Genomic DNA, 15704 nt, shown 5'->3' with positions numbered 1-15704 from the left:
TTCAGAAGCACTGGAAACTGAAAGGATACAGTAACGAGAACTTAATGACTCATACAAGTAGTGCTCCTCAAGTCAAGTTGTGATTGTACGCCGTACACATAATACGTATCACGTTTATGTGATGTGAAGATGGAAACGGTCCTGTTGGTTTTATAACGTGTAGGCTGCCGCCCGGGAATATTTTCAAGAACTTCACATCATCACCAAACATCAATATCAACAACTGATACTTGATGCTGGTATCTGTCAGTCTCACTGAAGTTCAGTAATCACTGGGGGGATATTCAGCAGTTGTTTCCTTACAGTTATCATGCTGTGCAAATGCGTGCAAGAGCTCGTTACAGATGACAGAACAATACAGATCAGACAGCCTCTTTCTAGTAGGCTGACATGCTGACATGAGGTTACCCTCTTCCAAAAAAACTGATCTCAGGAAGTAGGTGTGTTCATTGAACACGCCTACTTCCTGAGATCAGTTGCTCAGTTGTAAGAACTACCATAGTTCTTACAACTGAAAAACACACTAAAGGTTCACTGCAGTCTGTCCTCTCATCATGATTTCGTCTGTTACTGACTGAAGACTCTGGACCTGACATGTGTAAGTGTTCATTTAAGTTGAAGATCTCAGCTGAAGAGTTAAATTCTACCAGAAACTTAGTTTCCTTTTCTAAAAACATTTTGTATAAAGCTGTTATTCTTGACTCTAAACATTGATTCATATAGAGACATGTTAAACTATAAATGACACATTAAACCATCTCAGCTGGAATAAAGACATGTTTCACTCCTAAACTGTCAGACCAGACACATTAGTTTATCTGAGAATGTTTTTCTAATGAATATCTTTGATATAAACATCATCCTCTATATATATGTATTTAATATTTGTATCTGTTACAGCTGTAAAATTCTGGTTAAACTTAATTAAAGTGGATGTAAACGAGTCGATGATCGTGTCTGCAGTCAGTCTGTATGTGTGATCATGGGTTAGTGCAGCTTTTAGCACTGATGAGTTGAGCTGAAACATGTTACTTCCTCATAATTTTGGATTTGGTTGAGTTCCCCATTTTTGTTAACAGACGACGAAGACTTGTTCTCATTTCTTTGTCCACAACTAACCGAAGACTCACAAACTCATATTTATTTAATTTAACCCAGTGAAAACAAACCAGGATTTCAAAGTTGATTAATTGAAAGTCTAAGTCTAATAATGTGGAAATATACAGGCAGTTTACTGCTGACAAAAAGCTTCCAGGACATCGTAATGGGATCTTTTGTACATGAATGTAAAATAAGACGCTGACTGAGAGCTTCACAGCTTTGACTACTATCGCATCACAATCACATGAAACACTGAACAGATTCATTCGAGGTTTCCAGAAACTGAAATGTTTGAGTTCATCAGTTATAACACTGATGGTTCGTGTCCCGTCACTGAGGTTTATTTTATTTCTCTTCACGTTAAAAACAACTTTCATCATCTATAATGTGACAATAACAACTTTCACCTTTGAACCAATTGTGATGAGTGACGTGTGAAATGCTCACTGGGATCAGTCAGCTGTATGAGGGACTTTATACCAGAAACAGCTTCATTTCTACTTTTAAACATCTTGTCAAACAAAAACATTTTGATCTTGAATCTAAACATTGAGTCTGTAGAGGACATGAGAGACACATGAGGCCATATTCAAGGTTGTTTGTGTTTATTTGCAGTTGTTTTCTCATTTCTTTACATGCAGACACAGACACTGTTTATATGTGTTTCTAATGTATCACTGTTACATGTTTACATCACTGACATTATGTCGTCACACCTCTACACCCAGAAAGGCTGAATAATCCACTTCCTGGTTTGTCTTCAGTACACCATGCAGCACTTGTTCTGTTGTTCTCCACCAGATAGCACCGTTTTTGCTTCCTGGGATGTCCACATACTTTTGGGCACTTTAGTGTTTTTATTATGAAGCTAAAATATTTTCTGTTCTTTCATTTTAATCTGTTGAACCAAACAGATGCTGATGTGTTTTTACTGAGTCACCGTCAAAGCTGTTGGACTGAACTCTTCATCTTCACAGTTTAACCACTGGCGCCATCTTGTGTCAGAAGTACAATACAGCAGCTCGTTAGCATCAAGACTGTGTCCAGTCAGGAAGTCCTTGTGTGTAATGAGCAGGATAATAAGACTAAAGACAGACAGTAGATGTTTGTTGTGGTACATGTGAGGACTGAACTGTGATCACATGACTCTTCACCTCTGTCTCCTCTCACAGGGAGAAGATGATCTGCAGGATCCTGCTGCTCATCAGCCTCAACTGTGTCTGTGGTTAGTTTCCAGCTTCACTTTATTACACTGTGATTCAGTGAATAACACCGTGTTCCAAATTATTATGCAAATAGGATTTAAGTGTCATAAACATTTAATTTTTTCTTTTTCAATTAAACTCATGGATGGTATTGTGTCTCAGGGCTCTTTGGATCACTGAAATCAATCTCAGACACCTGTGATAATTAGTTTGCCAGGTGAGCCCAATTAAAGGACAACTACTTAAGAAGGACGTTCCACATTATTAAGCAGGCCACAGGTTTCAAGTAATATGGGAAAGAAAAAGGATTTCTCTGCTGCCGAAAAGTGTCAAATAGTGCAATGCCTTGGACAAGGTATGAAAACATTAGATATTTCACAAAAACTTAAGCGTGGTCATCGTACTGTGAAGAGATTTGTGGTTGATTCAGAGCACAGACGGGTTCGTGCAGATAAAGGCATAATGAGGAAGGTTTCTGCCAGACAAATTCATCGGATTAAGAGAGCAGCTGCTAAAATGCCATTACAAAGCAACCTCAAGGGGTAGGATCCTCCAGAGGCTTGCAGTTGCACATAAACCTACTATTCGGCCACCCCTAACCAATGCTCACAAGCAGAAACAGTTGCAGTGGGCCCAGAAATACATGAAGAGTAATTTTCAAACAGTCGTGTTTACTGATGAGTGCCGTGCAACCCTGGATGGTCCAGATGGATGGAGTAGTGGATGGTTGGTGGATGGCCACCATGTCCCAACAAGGCTGCGACGTCAGCAAGGAGGTGGCAAAGTCATGTTTTGGGCCTGAATCATGGGGAGGGAGCTAGTAGGCCCCTGTAGGGTCCCTGAAGGTGTGAAAATGACCTCGGCAAAGTATATAGTTTCTGACTGACCGCTTTCTTCCATGGTACAAAAAGAAGAACCGTGCCTTCCATAGCAAAATCATCTTCATGCATGACAATGCACTATCTCATGCTGCAAAGAATACCTCTGTGTCATTGGCTGCTATTGGCATAAAAGGAGAGAAACTCACGGTGTGGCCCCCATCCTCCCCTGACATCAACCCTATTGAGAACCTTTGGAGCATCCTCAAGCAAAAGATCTATGAGGGTGGGAGGCAGTTTGCATCAAAACAGCAGGTCTGAGAATTGTGAAGGTGATATCAAAGAAGGGGTCCTATGCTAACATGTAACTTGGCCTGTTAAGATGTTTTTGATTGAAATAGCTTTTGATTTCAGTAAATGTGACCTCCTAATGCTGCAAATTCAACAAATGACCATTTTCAGTTTTTTACAACCTATAAAATGTTTTGAAACTCTGTTGTGCATAATAATTTGGAACAGTGCATTTTGAGTTTTTTATTTTTGAAAAAAATACTGTTATCATTGGGAGGTTTGTTCAATAAAATGCGAATTATACCCTAACGGTTGATGACTTAAAAATTATACTGACTGCCTTTCATAGACTATTTAGGAAAATCAGAGAAAAATATCATTTGTATAATAATTTGGAACGCGGTGTAGTAGCCCAAAGTAGCCCACATGTGAGCAAACAGTTGTTGTTGATGAGCCTCTGCAGCTCTGAGACGTCACTAAACTGTCCACAGAAACATGTGTAGATGGAGTTTAAAGGCTGCCATGTTAAAGTTGTCAGTGTGTCTGCTCCTCACTTTCCCTCTCTGTCTCCTCAACAGGAACATTTGTAGTGAATGTGACACAGACCTCCTATCAGGCAGAGGAGAACCACAACATCACACTGGAATGGATGTTCCCAACCACAACTGACACTTCCCCTGACTCCATTTTTATCTTCTGTGAGATGATAACTGATCACAAAGTCTCAGTCCTGTTTCATCTACATGAATTTGTTGAGGTCCCAGAGTCTCGGGATCAACAGTTTATAGGACGAGTCCAGTTGGACAAAGACGTCCTCAGAGACGGACGACTCAGACTTCACATGTCCAGACTCAGGACTGAGGACTCGGGCCGGTACCTGTGTGATGTGAGGACAAACTATGGTGTGGACTTTGGTGAATGTCGGCTCAACGTCTCTGGTAAGTTGGTTGAGTAGAAGTCAGTAGAACTTTATTAACAGGTTCAATTCAGCAGCTTTTTTGGATCAATAAGAACCTGAAGAAAAGTAATGAGGACGACCACAATCCACAATCCTTCACTTCATTCTCACAGTATCTGAGAAATATGTCACAACTTCAGCTGTTCTGTTGTTTGGTCTCTTTACAGCAGCAAGGCCCAAACCTGAGAGACCCGACACAGACACGCCTGAGAGACCCGACAGGGTCAGTTGGGGAATGATCGCCCTCTACTGTGGACTGGGACTGATAGGAGCAGTGGTCGTTGTGTGTTTTGTTCGTCGCCATTTATTTATTCGCTGTCAGTCTAGGAAACTAAATTCCAGCAGAAGATTTAAGAAAGGCTCCAGCCCAGCAGGATCAGTGGAAACAGTTGCATCAACAGTGTAAATGAGATGGTTAAAACACATCCTGCCTTCATGTTGTTCAGTAAGTGTCCATGATATAAGAGTCAGAGGAGATAAACAATAATGGAGTTGATGGAGGAAACGTTGTTCTTTACCTTTATGTTGTCCATTATTTTGACAGGACGTCTCATCAAACTCTGTCACTTATTAGACAGATCTGAAATCTGCTCTGTGTTCACTTTACTGAAACATGTCGACTTCTTACACCATGTGTATGTTACAACTGTATATATGTTACATTTATACTTTTCATTTCTCTACATGATGTATTTATCCATAATAAAATATGACATCATGATTCATATCTCATCTCTCCTGTACTGGACTCCTGCAGGATGTCATGAAGCTTCAGCTGAACTGATCTGCTTGTTCTCATGTGTTGTATGATGTTACAGGACACACAGGAAGTGATGTCTTTATTTATTTTATCTTAATCTTTGTCTTCTGATGAACATTGTTACAATGTACTGCCTTTACCTGATGTTCTGTTTATAATGTGAACATACTGTAAACAAATCCATTAATATGAGAGAAGCTGTTTTTATTAACATGGTAATCACTTAATAGGTCAAATAAAATCATGTAGTTACATTTAAACAGCAGCGAGGGATTGGCCCGAACCTGAGAGACCCAACACAGCAAGTTGAGGAATGATCAGCCTCTACTGTGGACTGGGACTGACAGCAGCAGTGGTAGCTGTGTTGTTTGGTTATTACATTTTAATGAGGTTATTTTATACCATGGACACAGAAAATACTTGCTTCCCATTGGCTGGCAGATAATAAAACTGTTTATCAGGACACATCCAACATACCAGCAGGTAACCATAGCAACAACTCTGATGCTTCACACACATTACTGTAAAAGTTGAAACAGTTAAAACACATCCTGCCTTCATGTTGTTCAGTAAGTGTCCATGATATAAGAGTCAGAGGAGATAAACAATGATGGAGTTGATGGAGGAAACGTTCTTCACCTTCATGTTGTCCATTATTTTGACAGGACGTCTCATCAAACTCTGTCACTTATTAGACAGATCTGAAATCTGCTCTGTGTTCACTTTACTGAAATAATGCTGAGAAACATTTCTACTTTCTATACCATGTATACGTAACATTTATATAAATATATGTATATATGTACATATATATATTAGTTTATCATTATTGTTTGTATTATTATTATTTTCATTATTGTTATTATTATTATTGTTGTTGCTATTATTATTATTAGTAGTAGTAGTAGTAGTAGTAGTAGTAATGTTAGTACTGCTGCTTACAGCATTCACAGTTGTCCTTGTGGAAATATTATTAGTGTGAATGCATTCTTCTTCCGGCTTCCACTCCTACACATTTTGAGCTACAGAAACCATTCAAGTATCAAAATGTTCAGCTTTTTAAGGACATTGTGGTGTTTCTATCTATCAAACTTTTGGAAATATTCAGCTTTTTCTGCAAAATTTTGCCCATTCAAGATACGGGACATTTGGCGATCCTTTACCTGGAGCTGTAGATTACTTTCTGGACCTAGAGGCAGGACTGAGTTGTTTGTTATCAGAGGTCCAATATGCAGTGCTGATGATGAGATCGTTGTGTATTGCATGTTCAGAACCAGGTCAGGCAGATACGGTTTCTTTGATCCACACTCCAGAACAGCCAAAGGTTTGCCTGTACCCCTGGGTTCAGCCATCGCTGGTACAGCTGTCATGCTGACATTCCCACATCTCAGTGATATGATTGACAGGCTCATGAAGCAACACAAGATGATGGACACACAGTCCTCCTGTACCTATGAGTGGAAGCCTGTGGAGTTTTACAGTGTGAACACGGCAAACCTGAATAATGCCATGCCAGGAGTCCACCTACAACTCAGACTGCTGCTCTATCAACTGCTGTGCTGGATGATGCTCTTCAGAGGGAGTCAAGCCTGAGCGCTCAAAGGTTAACCACTGTTGTTACTGATGTCTGCAATAACACTGTACATGAAGCATGCACTGACATGGAAACTGAACCAGAGCCATTGAGCCAATTCACTTTGAATTCTGACACATTGAATGATGCTCCTCAAAATGAATCAAACTCTTCTGCTCCAATAACTAATACAATGGTGAGTGATAATGCCTACAGACACAATCCTGAATTCAGAGAAAAACAAAACCAGCATTTATGAACAGATACAGAAACGATGTTGGATTCAATAGGAGGCAGCGATTTTACTTTGCACAGCGTTGTACACATGACTAAGCCTTCAGGGTAAGACACAGACAACTCATGAGACAACGAATGCGAGAGAGGCGTAACAACAATCTAGCATTTAGGAGTATGCATAAGATGAGATGTGCAACGAAAATAAGGAAATACAGACAAATAAAGAGACAAGCACATGAGAGTGACAGAGAGGCTGAAAACCCCTTGATCAACGAGGCCATATCTGTTTTCAGATCACAAATAAAGGCTGGTCCCACATTTTGTTGCACTGTGTGTCAAAAGGCTTCATTTCCAAACCAAATTCAACGCTGCACAAGGTCAAATTATGTAAAAAATCCAGATGTGGTTGAAGCATGCCTGACTGGAAAGTATGTTCATATTTGTGACGAAGGCTGAAGATGATGATGATGATTGTGAACACCCAATGGTTATTTATTTCAAAACCAGGCTTTTAGGTGTTGATGATTGGTTTGCCAGAGACACAAACTATTTGTTCTTTGCACAGTTTGTGAGTGAAATACACTTGTCCACATCCAGCATGACAATTCAGTTACGTAAGGGAAAACCTTTCACCAGGGAAAAATAACCTCAGGAATGTTGCAAGACGAACAAGAGGTTGAACGACTGGTGAGAAATAAAGATGCAGTCAGATTCATGCAGCTGCTGAGAGGGACACCAGCCTATTGGGAGAAAACAACGAGAGATCTGTTTGCCATGATAAGACAGCTCGGAACTCCTACTTTCTTTTGTTCGATTTCTGCAGCAGTAATGCGTTGGCCTGAGGTGATTGAAGCAATAAAATGTCAGCAGGGTGCGGAAGTTGATTTTGATGGACATGGACAAGGACATGTTTCCAAAGTGCCAGCTCTGGATGTCATTTTGGTTTTCCCCAGCCACCTTCCAGAAAGACAATGATAACAAGACCTGGAGAAAAAGATGATCCACGAAAACTGGAAGAGGCAAAAGAAAAGCTCAGACCACTGAACTTGCTGCTGAATGAACCTGAAACTGCCTCCCTGAGTTTAGACCAGCTCCTGGCTCGATGTAATTTAACACTCAACGAGTATAAGAAATGTCTGCACATGATGAAACAATCAAATGCCGTGATACTGAAGCGTGACCCAAAAGACTGCTGGGTAAATCCATATAACGCAGCTCTACTTTCTGCCTAGGATGCAAATATTGATGTTCAGTTCATACTGAATTATTACAGTTTGATAAACTACATCTGCACATATATTTGCAGAAGTGAAAACTCTGTCAGTGAGTATCTCAAAACGCTCATTCAGAACTCATTCAACTGTCAATGAGTGTGATGAAATGAGGGAAATCATGCAGGCCTATTCCAAAAAGAGAGAGGTCAGCGCCCAGGAGTGTGTCACCCGCACATGTGGTATCAAGACAAAGAAGTGTTCACGCGGTGTCGTATTCATACCGACAGATGACGATGACAACCCGGTGAAAATGAGTCGCCCCATGTCAGACCTGCAAAACACAACATCAGAATATGTACATTTGTGGATGACATCTTTGACAGACAAGTACAAAGCCAGGCATGAAACACCCGAGTTTGAGGAGATGTGTATGGCAGACTTTGCCTCGACTTGCAGACTTGTGTATGGCCAACAGACCAAAGGTAAAAAGGTTTTCCCTCTGCTGAATGAGATGGGATATGTTCAGAGGAGAGAAACTGACAAGCCTGCTATCATCAGATTTCACCGCACATCGCAGGAAAAATATCCAAGCAGTTTTATGGAAGCCTATTTCCAAGAAGTTAAAGAAAATAAGGAAGAAAACTGAGCTTGATGAAAAAATATTTCCATTGTAAGTCAAAATTATTAGATAAAAAGTCACATTATGAGATAAAATGCAGCTCAGATCTCTTCTCATGAGAGCTGAGCTCCCTCTGGCTCCCACATAACTCAAACCCTGTTTCTATATGTGTTTGAGTTTTCATTGGCTCAACAGACTGACAGACACTCCTGATGTGTCACTGTGATGATGAACAGTTCACACCATCTCCACCCAGAGCACAACCACAGGGAGAAATGTCTGCAGACAATACATGTAAATCAGTGCATGTTTCAATCAACTATGACAATATTTAACCTCAGAGGACATGACAAGATTGATTGATTTCTTTTTCTTTCTTTCTTTCTTTCTTTCTTTCTTTCTTTCTTTCTTTCTTTCTTTCTTTCTTTCTTTCTTTCTTTTCAAGACCAAGTACACCCCCTCATGGCAGCTACACTCCTTGATGGCAGTGACCCCCCAGCAGGACATTGCATCTGCAACACTGCAGAAACTGCTCAGGAATGGTCTGAGGAGCCTGATGAAGAACTCAAGGTGTCGAACTGGCCTCCAAATTCCCCAGATCTCAATCCAGTTGAGCATCCGTGGGATGTGCCAGAACCAAGTTCCATCCACGTTGGGGCCCCTGTGGATCGTTCTTGGTTCAGACTTGTTACGGTACATACAATGGATGCTCAATTGGATTGAGATCTGTGGAATTTGGAGGCCAGTTTGACACCTTGAGCTCTTTGTCAGGCTGCAGGGCTGGGCAAGGGGTGGCAAATCTGGGTGACAACACACGAGAGGAGCCAGGAGCTGAAGGTGTGGGAGGAGGAACAGGCAGCTGAGGATGTTGCAGCTGGAACACTAGTTGGACGACAGTTTCCTGAACTGAATCCTGTAATCAAGTGAATTGGGCTGACGTTTTGATGACCTATTTGATGACCACTCATTCAGGTCATTTAGTTCTTTGGGGACTATGGTTTCACCTGGGTTAGGGTTACCTCTTTGAGAGTATGCTTTAGGAGCCGACTCCTCCTGTCTCTTTTTAAGTGCTCTTAACTGTAAAGTCAGCTGCTGCAGTTGCTTGTGAAGTTCGCAGACTTTCCATTCAAACACCCGTTTGCAGCGAGCATCCATGTTTTTCCGAGTAAATGCAGTGGGACGCTTTTAGATTGGAAGATGGAAATTCCAACTTCTGACCTGCAATGAAACGCACCATTTTTTGGGGGGGAAATATATATATGGTAGTGAATGGAGAAGACAAATCCTACATGAATTGTGTCATGGATCACACATATGATGTCGTCTTGTTGAACGGTCACCAAAACCCTTAAATAAACATTGTAGAGCTGCTCCTGTTTATTAGCAGCTCACAGAACTGATAAACGACCCTTTTATAACTGCAGTTGTCAATATGACCAGATTTATTGTGATTTTCATCTTTTTTAGCACTTTTTCTGTGCGTGTTTGGCGGCCATGTTGGTGTTGGTGACGTGTATTGAGAGAGACGATGTAGTTCACTGAGCAGTTTAACACAAAACTAGATGGTATTTATCTTTATTAACAACAAACTGCGACTTAAATTACTTAAATTGACAAACATCATATGTGCAGTTCATGGCACAATTCAAACGGGATCAATAATGTATCTGTCTCTTGTCCCATGAGATCCAACTGAATGTGTGACTATGTTGGACCTCACTGAGGCTCAGTCCACTGTTTTATACGGTAGGGATGCAACAATATTCAATATTTTATCGAACCGTTCAATACGCCCTGTTAGGTTCAATACACAAAGGCAAACAATACAATACAATACAATACAGTACAATACAATACTACAATAATGTTTGCTGTTTAACTTGATTGGATACTGCATATGTTTTTTATGGAAGGCAATTAAGATAAGTGTTAAATTTTTATAATAAGGTTTGTGGTTTGACTATATCTGCTTTTAATTATTTTTACATGCAATATTGCCTTTGCTAGTGTGAGTAGTTTTATATTAAGATATCGAAACTGTACCGTAACGGTGGCCCAAAAACTGTGATGCATACCGAACCGTGGGAAAACTGTACCGTTGCATCCCTATTATACAGTCAACGGTTTGAACGTCTCGGTTGTTTGCAGAAATGTAAACTGCCATTTTTTTTTCTCTGGTGTCTGCTGGTTAACAAGAATTAAATCCAACATCAGAATAAACCTTTGGGTGTCCTCAGTGTTGACCACTTCATATAGAAACACATTCATCTTTCTGTTATATTTGGAGTGATGAAGAGCACGAAGGAGCTGTGAAAAGATACTCATCACAAACACAGAGGCCACTCTGTCTCCAGACACAACTTCTTTCTTTTCTCTGGGAGTCTTATCTGTCCACTGAAAGACTGAGAACATTTTTCTTATCTGGCTGAACCGCCGCTGTGGGACATGAGCGGCTGGCAGAAATAAGAAAAGATCATTTGGCTCAATTGTTCCTCTTTATCACCTCGGCTCCGTCCCACAAAGATTAAAACAAGCTGTCAGTCTGAGTTCATCCTTCATTGCTTTCAGACGACTGGGACCAATCAAATGTTTTCCTGATAGGAGAATTCATTTTTCGGGGGGAGGTTATTTTTATATCCAGTGTCTTTCATTTTACAGGAGGGAAACTAAGGCAGTGGCTGTGTTTATAGGAGTGACTGCATGAGGCAAACACAATTTACACCAACTCTTTCAGCAAACAGACTTCTTCAGGATAACAACAGTCACCAGCAGGGTTTTATCTTCGTACCCAGATAACTGAGTTCGTCCAGATTTAAATGCTGAAGGTCTGACACAGGTCTGGATCTTCTGGTTCCTTCTCAGCTGGTTTAAAATTCATCAGAGCAACAAGTACCACGGCCAAATCAGTCTTTCATGACTCATCATCATGAACTCATTTTTAATGCATATAGCTTTGGGATGGGATTAATAATAAAATATTGTTGATATAATTTGGATTTGAGAAGAGAAAATGCACCATAATCTTGGTGTAAATATCACAATTACATTTTCACTATGAAGAGAGTAACCTGTACTTATACATGATACAACTAAATAAAAATATAACTTTGTAACAAAATAACAAACCAAATTTAGTTTGAGATAATGAGAGCAAAAAGAAATAAACTCAACTGAAACATTTTGTTAAAAAATTGGGAATTTGTAGGTCGCCATCTGAAAGCGTCAGTATTTGTCTCACATGTCAACGATCGAACAACAGGAACTTTGGATAAAAACAATTATTGGCAGAAATGAAGCTCAAGTAAAAGTTCAGACAGGAGGACTCCTCTTTCACATCCTTGGTTTAATTGTCATACCATCCCTTCATTCACCCCTCTCACTCATGCTCACTCAGAATTGTCTGTCATCATTTTGGGTCATCAACTGATATCAGCTGTCCTATTCTGCATTTTTTAGATGAAATAATAATCAAATCAAATGTTAAAGTTGAGTCTTTGAAAATGTCCATTCATTTCAGAATATCTTGGTATCTGGTTTGTCCCCATTTTGTTTTAATTACCGCATGTACTAGAGCTCGCATGGACTCCACAAGTTTGTGTAAAACCTGCTGACTCATGTTGTCCCAGGCAGCATGATGTGACAGTTTCCACAGAGCTTCTTGTGATGTCACTGGCTGCTTTGCTTTCTCAGACTTCATGCCCCTTTATAAATGTTCAGTGGGGTTGAGGTCAGGTGACTGTGGAGGAAAGTCCACTACAGTCAGGACTCCACGGTCTCCTTTGGTCTTCATGTAGCTGTGTCAAAGCTTTGAGGTGTGGTTGGGCTCATGATCCTGCCGCAGTATGAATCCCTCTCCACAAAGATCAAACCAGAGGGTGGAGCATGTCTCTGCAGAATGGAGGCCAAAACAGCCCCAGACTGGAATATTGGACTGTCCAGATAAATAAAATAAATAAGAGAAACCAAACACGTTCACCAAATCAAATGTCCAAATTTTCACAGTTGAGTTCAAGGCCATGTACTCCTGATGACCACCAGGGGGCAGCAGAGGGCCATAAACAGATGAACACACTGGGCTGACCACCATCACATTTACTTTCACCTAAAATCTTAATGCTCATTATTTATATTTTATATTTTATAATCTTGCATAAGTTTTTTATGATTTCACTTCCATGTGAGCTCACAAACATCTTCCACCAGCATCCAACAAACCCTGAAAGGTTATTTCATATTTTTGGTCTTTAACTCATCTTGCATGTACAAAGCTCAGCCTCTGGCAACATTACCACTTAAAGCCTGATGTCTGAACACCCAGAAACCTCTATCCCTCAGCGTCCCATTAGTTACAGCACAAAGGTGGATTGCCCTCAGTCAGTAAAAGCAGCAGTGAGTCTGAGAAAGAGTTACAAAATTTGATTTACAGTCACTGAGGTTCACGTTGTTTTAAGAAAGGACAACATGTGACTTGGAAATGTATGTTTTAATGCTGCCTGAGCAAAGCTTGTGTGGGCTGTGAAGACGGCACTGTGGTGAACTGGGTGTTTGAAAGCCTCGGCTTGGTGTTTGATGTTGTTACTGGGATGTTTCCAGGTGGTTGCTTTGGTGTTCTGGTCTGTTTTGGGGGCGGGCAGATGTAAACACAGAGGTTGTCAGAGACAAAGACAGAGACAGGCTGGGTTGGACCGCATCAGCACAATAAAGAGACACACTGTGCAGAATGTGAATGATTCAGCACCATGGAGAGAGACACACTGGAGCTGTGTCAGAGATCTCTGCACCACATTTACCTTCACTCCTTTTATTACAGCGACTGAAGTCTGAATAATACGTCTGTGGCATGAACGCAATATAATGCTCCTCGTTTTACATAAACTACTAATAAGACTTTATATTCGTGGATGCATATTCACTAAAAAAAAAACTTCAGTCTGGACAAGATTACTTATCAACTGTTGCTGATAAAGAAACAAGACTAATAGCACTCTTGGCCTCTTTATGATTCGCTCACAGTCTTAGCTGTCTGTTGGATAATCTTGTTTTCTCCTTTCCAAATGACAGATTGATTCAGTGTTTCATATTTGTTTAATTAATGGCATAATGTTTGCAGGAAACATGTCATTAATCCAGACATCAGTGTCAATAGCTGTTAATATGACAAAGCTGTGAGTCAGCTCAGCAGTAGAGTAGCCTTCGGGGACTCGCTCGCTGTCTTATTTTCTCTCTAATGATCCAAAGAAATGATGTATGATCTGTCATCTGTAGAGCTGCCAGGTGACCCACAGGACTGTTAATACAGTATGTGCATAAACAAAGCAGAGAGGATCTAATATTAGCTATGATTCAGCACAAGAGTAGCTGATAAGGAGGAAGGCCCATTCTGCACAGGTCACCAGTCACTCACAGAGATAACGAAGACTCTTGTATTGATACCTTCACTTATTGGCCACTTGTTTAGGCACTTAATGAGTCTCTTCTGGTTGCCTGGTAGCCTCACAATGACAACAAAACTTCAGGAGGTCGCTGCACTGGCTAAGAAATAGCCTGACACATAACTCCCGTAACAAACCAGTGTGTCGTTTTAAAGGTGTAATTTGTAGAATATGGCCAGAATTCATAGTTTCACCAGAGTAGCTGACACTTGACACCTAGGCTGTAGCTAGCTACCGTTAGCTAATTAGCTCATGGCTCAATTACCCGCGGAGCCAGTGGCCCTAGAGTTTGCTTGGACGGGGACCTGGGATCACAGGGTGATGGGGCCCAGCTCTGTCCAAGACCGACTGAGGTTAGTTTGACAACAGGAGAAAGAGTATGGAGGCGATTTACAGCGGCTCTGACCAGGACTATTACAGGAGAGGAATCGGACATCAGCAGTGGGTGAAAACATGTTTTCATATTTTCACATCTTTATTTTGACCAAATCAGAAGTGACTGTGGAAAAAACTGTTCATGTGAGTTTTATTTAGAAGTGTGTTTTACAGCGAGTTAACGACCAATTAAACTAATGTTAGTTTGGTAAAAGAGAGAAACTTGAATTCAGGTGGTGTACGGTTGTTATTTTTTCTGTTTAGTAAGGAAGACAAAAAAGACATTTGTGAGTATCTTTTGTTTGTTTATAACGCTAATAGCTGGCATATAATGTATCTGCTAGATGAAAGGGGGGCTATCAGACTATGACCTTTTGCAGTACAAAGTGGTTTTATGAGACAGGACGAACCAGGGCTAGCTGGTTAGCATGCTAATTTCAGTAGATATCTACGTGTGTGACATAATTTCAACACTGTTGTTCCTTCACACTCTGTTAATAATGTTAGTTCATGTTTTAAACTACATTTCTGGCCATACATCACAAATATCTCCTTTAAAAATGTGCTTTTCGTAAACAAACCGCTGAAGTTGAGTTCATTATCCTCACATCTCCTCCGCCCTTCAACACTTCACCCTCCGCTAAGTTCTTCTCCCATCATTTGTCTGCTTTTCAACCCCGTTCCTCCTCTCTCCCGTTTCAGCTGCTCTCCTCCTTTGGTCTACCTGCAGAACAACAGAGGACTCAGATTAGACTGCGTTTAAACAAGAGGAACAGAGCTGAGCTTTAAATAGTAAACAACTTTCATTCAGCAGCAGCAGAATACAGAACAGACGAGGACGCAACCTCTGTGTTCCTGAAAACTCCCTGATTCAAGTGTGTGTGTGTGTGTGTGTGTGTGTGTGTGTGTGTGTGTGTGTGTGTGTGTGTGTGTGTGTGTGCGCGTGTGCAGAGAGGGACTGAGAGTAAATCTGCTGAGCCACAATAACCCTGGAGGAAGAAGTGTTTTTCTCTCTTGAGCTCATCTTTTATTGAACAACGGAGACAAGATAGACTTCAGGGTTTTTCTCGTATTTAGGCTTTTTTTACTTCCTCGTTTTAATACTTTTATTGAAAAAGTTC

The 15704-nt window shown here is 40.6% G+C and overlaps 1 protein-coding gene across 1 annotated transcript; it reads left to right on the top strand.

Moving 5' to 3' along the window:
* Nucleotides 1–507: 507 nt before the first annotated feature.
* On the top strand, nt 508–5230 carry LOC141018301 (uncharacterized). Its single transcript, XM_073493234.1, has 4 exons — nt 508–598; nt 2274–2326; nt 3994–4353; nt 4541–5230. The coding sequence occupies exons 2-4, from the start codon at nt 2281–2283 to the stop codon at nt 4777–4779; spliced, it is 645 nt and encodes a 214-aa protein (XP_073349335.1). The 5' UTR covers nt 508–598; nt 2274–2280; the 3' UTR covers nt 4780–5230.
* The last annotated feature ends 10474 nt before the right edge of the window (nt 5231–15704 follow it).

This window comes from Pagrus major, chromosome 22 (genome assembly GCF_040436345.1).
Source record: "Pagrus major chromosome 22, Pma_NU_1.0".
NCBI classification, from domain to species: Eukaryota; Metazoa; Chordata; class Actinopteri; order Spariformes; family Sparidae; genus Pagrus; species Pagrus major.
Note: the sequence above shows the minus strand (reverse complement) of the source record. Positions and strands in the feature narration are given on the sequence as shown.

Bases quoted from the DNA above. Each gene is read 5' to 3' on its own strand.
- LOC141018301 (XM_073493234.1), top strand. From the start codon at position 2,281: ATGATCTGCAGGATCCTGCTGCTCATCAGCCTCAACTGTGTCTGTG. The intron at 2,327-3,993 runs GTTAGTTTCCAG...TCTCCTCAACAG, and splicing joins CAGCCTCAACTGTGTCTGTG to GAACATTTGTAGTGAATGTG. The intron at 4,354-4,540 runs GTAAGTTGGTTG...GTCTCTTTACAG, and splicing joins ATGTCGGCTCAACGTCTCTG to CAGCAAGGCCCAAACCTGAG.